Below are 7,148 nucleotides of genomic sequence, written 5' to 3'. Positions count from 1 at the left end.
AGCAATGGGAAAGCTGCAGGGCAGCTATTTTGGAAATGTCAGGAAGGATGGTTGAGGCCACGGCACTGAGACTCAATTAAAAAGCAGCTTGATATTGTGATGGGGGGACGGTGTGGTGGAGGGTTCTTGGAGAGATGAGATCAGAAGGGCCTTTTTCATCCCAACCGACCTTGCCGTATCCCATCACACACACCGCATCATTACTGACAGGCAATGCATAGACCCAATTCAGTAACAGTTGATAATAAGAGCATCATGTTATATCTGATCTGTGACTTAAGTTATAAGCTTTTAAGTGCTTAAGCCATACACGATAAAAGCTTAACGTTATTCCTTACTTTCCCCCACAAAATGCATAGTCAGCCCACTTCACAGTGAATCCAGTGAGACTGAGACATCCACCCAACGTGAAAGGCACTGTTTGCTGTTCATCATATACAAGGATTACTATTATTTTTATGTTAAATGCTTTAAGTTATATACAATAAGAACTCGTGTTTAAATTATGTATAGGACATACTCTGTTATGTATAACAGGGGGAGTCTTGTTTTATTGTTATATATATATGATTAGTGTTTTGAGTTATATATGAGTCCCCTGGAATATAGTTTAGCATCGTTAAATGTTAGGCAGTTCCACAGCACAATAGATTGAATTCTTTATGTTGAATTACGACTGTTATTCATATCAGTGCAGCGGCATAATGAAGAGAGTGTCAAAGCTGTAACATGCCCAGCGTTACACAATAAGCATTCATGAAAAGTCATCTTTTCCTTAACACAGTGTGTCTTGATGTCCACGTGACATAGGGACAGAACTCCAGTGCCTTGCACCGTGGTGGAGAGGAGAGCGGGACCGTCTGGGAAGCGTGACAGTAAGTGAGGAGAGAACGGGAGCCTGTGCGAAGCGGGCATGTGAAGTGAGGTGGAGGGTAAGGCAGAATGAAGTAGAAAGAAATGTAGAGAGTGGCAGACTGAGGTAGACAGAGAAGTAGAAAGAGGCAGAGAGATAGAGAGTGAGGTAGAGAGAGTGAGATGGCGAGAGAGTAGAGTGGTTGGGCCTGAAATAGAGAGAAAGAGGTAGGGAGTGAGATAGAATAGAGCAGTAGAGCGAGATAGAAAGTGAGGTAGAGAATGAGATAAAGACTGGCGGGGAGTGCGATAGAGTGAGGTAGAGAGAGTGTGTGTGAGAGAGAGAGAGACATCAAGAGAGATGAGGAACACTCGAGCTGAAGGCTAGGGTCCCTCTCAGCCCAGCTGATGGACCCAAACCCTTGTTCAGCAACTCGTTGCTGGGAATAAAGGACAGGGATGATCATTTAAACAATACAAAATTTATTCATATTAACGTTTCGTAACACATGAGAATCCAAGCAGACATTGCTTCCCTTCGCAGTATGAGTGGATTCTTATTGCAGATTCAGTGGGAGCCGAATGCCGTGCGCATTGATTAGGTCCAGCTTTATATATGTATACAGTATATAATTCTCGTGACGTCCTCACACACAGGTGGGGGCGACCACCGGCTTGGGCCGAGAGCGACTGTGAGATGGACAAACAAAGTGCCCCCCCAAGAGAATCACTCACTCGGTTTTGCAGTCGGTTTCCCCGTACTTGACGGCGCTGGCGCAGGGGAGGCAGCTGACTCTGTGGTCTCCGCTGTAGGAGCCCGGGCTGCAGACCACACAGCAGCCAGAACACTCCATGTGCTTCCGCCGGTCTTTCCCGTAGCCCGGATTGCAGCGGTCGATCCTGATCACCTGCAGCGTGCCATCAATGTAGTAGATGAGGGGCAGGCTGCCGTTGATCTGGTGGAGGATGTCCGCTTGCTTACCGAAGAATTCCTGCATGCGGTGCCTCGCCTTCTCCAGCCTGAGGTTGTGGTTGCAGTCGGCCGAGTTCTGCTTGCAGATCCTTTCCAGCTGTTCCTCCTTCAGGTGGACTTTGAACGTGAGGAACAACTCGTACTGAATACCGGCCAGGGGCACCTTCAGCATATGGCAGTCCGATTTGTATATGCTGATCACGTAGGCCAGGCCCGAGACCAGCTGGTTCAAGGCCGTGTGCAGCTTGTCCAGGAAGAGGTTGTTGTTGGCGCTTAGGCAGTTGGCCACGTGATACTGCGCCTGAAACTCATACGTGTAGTTGGGTTGTTGGTAGGCGTACAGTAGATACTTGAGAGTCAATGACTGCAATGCCTTTGTCTCCGACGTGTAGAAAAACATAATGCAAGTGTACTCGCCCGAGTATTCTTTCTGAAACCTCTCGATGGACAGAGTGCCCGTCAACGACACCCTCGTGTCATCATTCTGAGCGAGGTCCCTCCCATTGGGGCCTTGCCAGGAGAACTCGGGGTCCATCAGTTCCGTGTTCCTGAGCTTCGCGGTGGCGCACAGGATGTGCGGGCTGTTCTCGTTCACCCTGATGTAGATCCTTACCGTGCCGTCTTCTGAGCCGAGGACCTTGCCATGCATGGCGAGAGAGTTCTGGAGCATCCGGTTGACCTGCCACCACACCTCACCGGTCGCGGCAGCTTTCTCCGAGGCGAAGTTCAGGAACGCTCCGCACACGATCAGGCATTTGATGCCGGCGATCGGCAGTGATGTACCCATCTGCGTCCTCGTTCATCCTTGTCTTCATTTGGCTTCCGCGGCCCTTTGTGACGGCCACTTCACCAGCCATTGTCTGACATCAGCTCATTCCGTCCATCACAATCGGCTCAGTTGCCAAGTCGTAGCCTCGCCAGCGTTCGAAACGGTCCTTCTTTGGTGAGATCTTTTTCTGTCCGCGTCTTTTGCGGGCCACGCCGGCGGTAATATCACTCCGTCGCACTGCTTAGCATTCCCGGTGTTCGGCTGTATCCCCCGCAATGATTGTGAAAATACAACCTCTCTTGTCAAAGGTAAGAGTGTTATTGGCACACGATTGAGGAGAAATTTCTCGCCATCTCTATAGGCTCTACCGTTGGCGGGTGAGCTTTCAGCCATTGTGGCCTCAATCTCTAGAACTCCCCCATCCCAGAATCTCCTCCCTCCGTCTTTCAAGTGATGTCTTGAAACATCCCTCTTTCCCTTTCCCGTGGCTCCAAATTAAGACTGGATTGAGGAATTGTCCCAAATTCTGCGTGATTTTAAAGTGCTTTCACGCGTTAAAAGCGAAAATTAACGGCACAGCAGAAGGCCATTTGGCCCATCGTGTCTGTGCTGTCTCTCTTAAGGAGCTATCCTTACACTCCCATTTACTTGCCTCCTTCCCATACCCCTGCCGCTTGCTCCTTTTTTAGTTATATAAATGGAATTCCAGGTCCTCTTATTTCCCCCGTTACATCATTTTCCAGCAATAATTGTCCAATTCCCTGTGTTGAGTATTTGCTGTTGGCAATGGGTGTGTGACATCTGAAATGGGGAACCTTCATCCGGTTGCTCTGTTCAGATCGCAGCGCTCTTGCTGAGGTGGTTATCAGTAGCCTGATATCATTTATCTTTTGAATCCCCAGCTATATTAGCATCGGATAGATTCAAGCACGTTTGCAAGCAATTTAAGACAGCATCGCACACTCCAGCGGAGAAACTCTCACTTTGCTATTCTGTGGGAGTGAGCGACGTTTTCATTGCCCAGTCAAGTGGCAAATGGAAGCTGTTCGATGCCGTGGAGCGAAATGCGATTTTTATTTCTATTTTTTTTGGGGGGGGGGGTGGGGAATAGATCGTTACATCTCATTTTGCTCCATCTGCCTGGTGCTGACTTGCCCGCTTGGAAATGTGGGCAGCAGCCCTGGATTTAGCTAAACAGCCTGAGCCTCATCAATGCTCTCCACCTTTCTGAGAAAGAATCCTAGCTGTTGGGTACGTCGCTGACAAAGGGAGGATTCTGCTCGTGGGACTTACTTGCATCATCTGAGTCGAACGGTACTTTTTAACAAATTTGCGTGAAACCCACAAAGATCGCGAAGATCACCTAAATGTATTCAACCCAACAGACCAGATATCTCCCTGGAACCTCTTCACTCGGAATCTGAAAGAACTGTTAAAACAACGACGACGACAACTTGCATTTGCACAGCCCCCTTCACGTGGGATAGTGTTTTGGCTGCTTAACAGCGGCAGAGTTTGACGTCGAGATGGGGGGGAGGGAGGGAGGAGGTGACCGTAAGCATCTGAGTCATATGGTTATGGGTTGAGGTGCCATAATAGCTCATAGTCCAGGCTGATATGCTGCAGCGTGTATGTTTGTGGGGGGTCGTTGCATCATCGGAGGATCTGTCCTCAGGTAAGACATTAAACCGAGGTCCTGATTTCTGTTCAAATGAATGTTAAAGATCCGATTTGAAAGGGGAAGGGATTTGTTTCCAGTGACCTGGCCGACAGTCCCACAGATAAGATTGATCTGTTTGTTTTCGGGACGTTGTGTGCTCAAGTCGGCTGCAGTGTTTGCCTGCAAACGCACAGTCATTCCACTTTACAGTAATTCTTGTCATCTGAACATTACTATTTGGAGACAAGTTGATATTATAGTCACTCTATCAAACCCAAGGAGACTAATAAGAAGAATCATTGCATTTGGTAGAGCACCTTTCACTTCGGGAGAATGTCTCAGAGTGCTTAACTGTAAAGTGCGGTGTGTATTTTGGAGATAAACACAGCAGGCAATTTCTACATAGCAAAGTCCCACTAACAGACATGAATTGAATGACTGATACTATCTGGGGGTATTCCTATTAATCAAAGATCATTGAAGTTACTTCTTGGCAAGTGAGCTGTGAGCCACGCACTGTTTTGCCCAAGGCATTCCGTAGATGGTGCTGAAGAATCATAAAACACTGTTCCCTCCTGAATGACTGGTTGGATAATGCAGTGACCGTGGTGCAGATCCTGAGCCGCATGCAAAGTGGAGAATTGCGCATTACCAGTTATTATACCCGTTGGGTTTAACCTGCGCTTGAATTTCACCTCAACAACAGGCCATCATCCCTACCTGTATTGTCCAGGTTGATGGCCTGAATAATAAGGAGGCGTGAAACATTGACCAACTTTGTTTCTGGGTAAGTGAGCTAAAAACTGGCTGACCTGCTTAACCTGAGCCATTCAGCAGCTGAGAACTTATTACCTTTCGTCCCAAGACAATTGGTTCATGGAGACGTAAGGTCTACTTTTGTAGGAATGCATGCGCCTTCCACTCTAATATCCATAGTCTCACAGCTGTTCAGAGAGTCGTAGTCTCCTCCTTCCTCCCCCATTCCAGTCAGCATTTGTGACTTGATGTAATTCTGAACATGATCACCCATTCCGGTCCGTGTTCAGCTCATTAACTAAGATCTCTCTGGACAGACGTGGAGCCTGACATTGTGGTCTGTCAACTTATTGAGACTGGGGGGGAAACCAAGGATGCTGATGCTGTGGGCAGACATTATTAATACCATTATGTGATGAGCTTGATTGAGAGTGGAAGATGCAGATCCCTTTCAGTGTCACAGGCTGTAATGTGTTGCTCTGGGGGCCATTTTAATACCATTTTTACAATAACAGGCAGAGCCACAATTTTCACAAAATGCCATTTAACAGGCAATCACACCATTGCGATTCCAATTATTTTCAGAGATTGAGTTTATTAAGCACCCTTATTGTCTGCAGTGGTGAAAGTGCAGAACGTCAATTCATTTGCGCAGTGCGTCAGTCTTGCCGCCGAGACAGAAGTTTGTGGGTTCCAGTTCCAACTCGGGACTTTGACCTCAAAGTCTTGGCTGCCATTCCACTGTCGTGCTGGGGAGTGTGCTGCATTTTTGGAGTTGCTGTCCTTCAGATGTGAAGCACTTTGAGAAGTCCTCCCCACGTGAAAGGTGCTACATCAGAGTCTGTGCTGACACTCTAATGTAGTATCAATAATACTCGCATTTCACAGAATATACTGTAAAGTGTATTGACTGTGTACTTTGTGGGCGAAAGTACCTGGGGGAGCACTGCATGTGTCATCCATCGGGTGAGATGTGAAACCGAGATCCCGTCTGTGCCTGTTTAGGTGAACATCAAAGATCCTGTGGCGACATTCGAAAAGAGAAGGGAAATACACAGTCACTACACAACAAAGTAAAATCGTGTCAAATGCCTTCATGATGCAAAAGGTGCCACAACAAATTCAATGATTATTATTGTTGTTATTTTACGGAGGCAATCATTCAGAATTTATATTTCATTGCAACGGGGGGTGCAGTGGGAAGGGTAACAGTGGGATGGAGGAGAAGCAGTGGGAGGGGTAATGGGAGGGGGGGATGGTGGAGGAGTTGGAGGTGAGCGCAGAGGAGATGGTTAGCTATGGAAAATAATATAGTTAATACAATATGAATCCAGCAAAGTTCTGCCTTATTGGATACTTGTTTTGTGGAGTCCTGTAGCTCAGTGGTTAGAGCACTCGCTTTGCAAGTGAGAGACCTGAGTTCAATTCCAGGCAGAGGGCGAAACCTTGGGCAAGTTTCCTTACTCCACACAGAGCCTAATAATAATCCCTCCAAAACCAAAAACAATAATAAAAATTGGTCATTTTCAATCCATGACTGTTTGTGGGACATTGCTGTGCGCAATTGGCTGCCGTGTTCGCCCACAAATATACAGTCAATTCACTTTACAGTGTGTTCTGTGAAGTGCTTTGGGACGTCCTCCCGACGTGAAAAGCGCTATGTCAAATGCAAGGATTATTATTATTATTATTGTTTTGGATTATGATTTAGGATCCAGGGCAGCGCCAAGTGGAACCTTGATAAGTATGTCTGTTTTGGCAGGTTGTGAATTTGATAACCTGGGGCTGGGGTGGGAGCTGGAGACTGGTTCCAATTGAATGAGCAGAGGTTTAACAAATATGAGCATTGTTTCTGGATTACTGCAATAATCCCTCTATCCACACAACTCTGTTATGGTGTTTAACATTGAGAAACTCATTAATATTTCCAATCCCTTTGAGACGTCTTCTATTTATCCCAGCCACTGATGGCCCAGACCATGTCCAAGTGGATGCTGATGTCTATGGCAGGAGCCTGCAGGCTGTAGAAAGCGGCCACACATCTGTGTTCCAAGTGGGTATTAGCACACAAGGGTTCTCCTGGTAATCATATTCTCTCAATGTGAAAAATGAATCAAACGTTGATTTGCTGGAGTCCG

At 47.0% G+C, this 7,148-nt stretch overlaps 1 protein-coding gene across 1 annotated transcript; it reads right to left on the bottom strand.

Annotated features, from left to right (window-relative positions):
* Positions 1-1,204: 1,204 nt before the first annotated feature.
* LOC103179630 (zona pellucida-binding protein 1-like) lies at positions 1,205-2,612 on the bottom strand. Its single transcript, XM_007895005.1, has 2 exons — positions 1,588-2,612; positions 1,205-1,292 (listed from the first exon to the last, which is right to left on the bottom strand). Exons 1-2 carry the CDS (start codon positions 2,610-2,612, stop codon positions 1,205-1,207), a joined length of 1,113 nt encoding a protein of 370 aa, XP_007893196.1.
* Positions 2,613-7,148: the final 4,536 nt, after the last annotated feature.

This window comes from Callorhinchus milii, unplaced genomic scaffold (assembly GCF_018977255.1).
Source record: "Callorhinchus milii isolate IMCB2004 unplaced genomic scaffold, IMCB_Cmil_1.0 Scaffold10, whole genome shotgun sequence".
NCBI lineage: Eukaryota > Metazoa > Chordata > Chondrichthyes > Chimaeriformes > Callorhinchidae > Callorhinchus > Callorhinchus milii.
The sequence above is the reverse complement of the archived record's forward strand: the minus strand, read 5'-3'. Positions and strand labels throughout refer to the sequence as shown.

What these genes read in the sequence shown, in the direction of transcription:
- LOC103179630 (XM_007895005.1), bottom strand. Translation starts at nt 2,612, where the DNA reads ATGGGTACATCACTGCCGATCGCCGGCATCAAATGCCTGATCGTGTGC. An exon ending in GAAACCGACTGCAAAACCGA is followed by an intron (nt 1,293 to 1,587) that starts GTGAGTGATTCT and finishes CTTTATTCCCAG; the next exon opens with CAACGAGTTGCTGAACAAGG.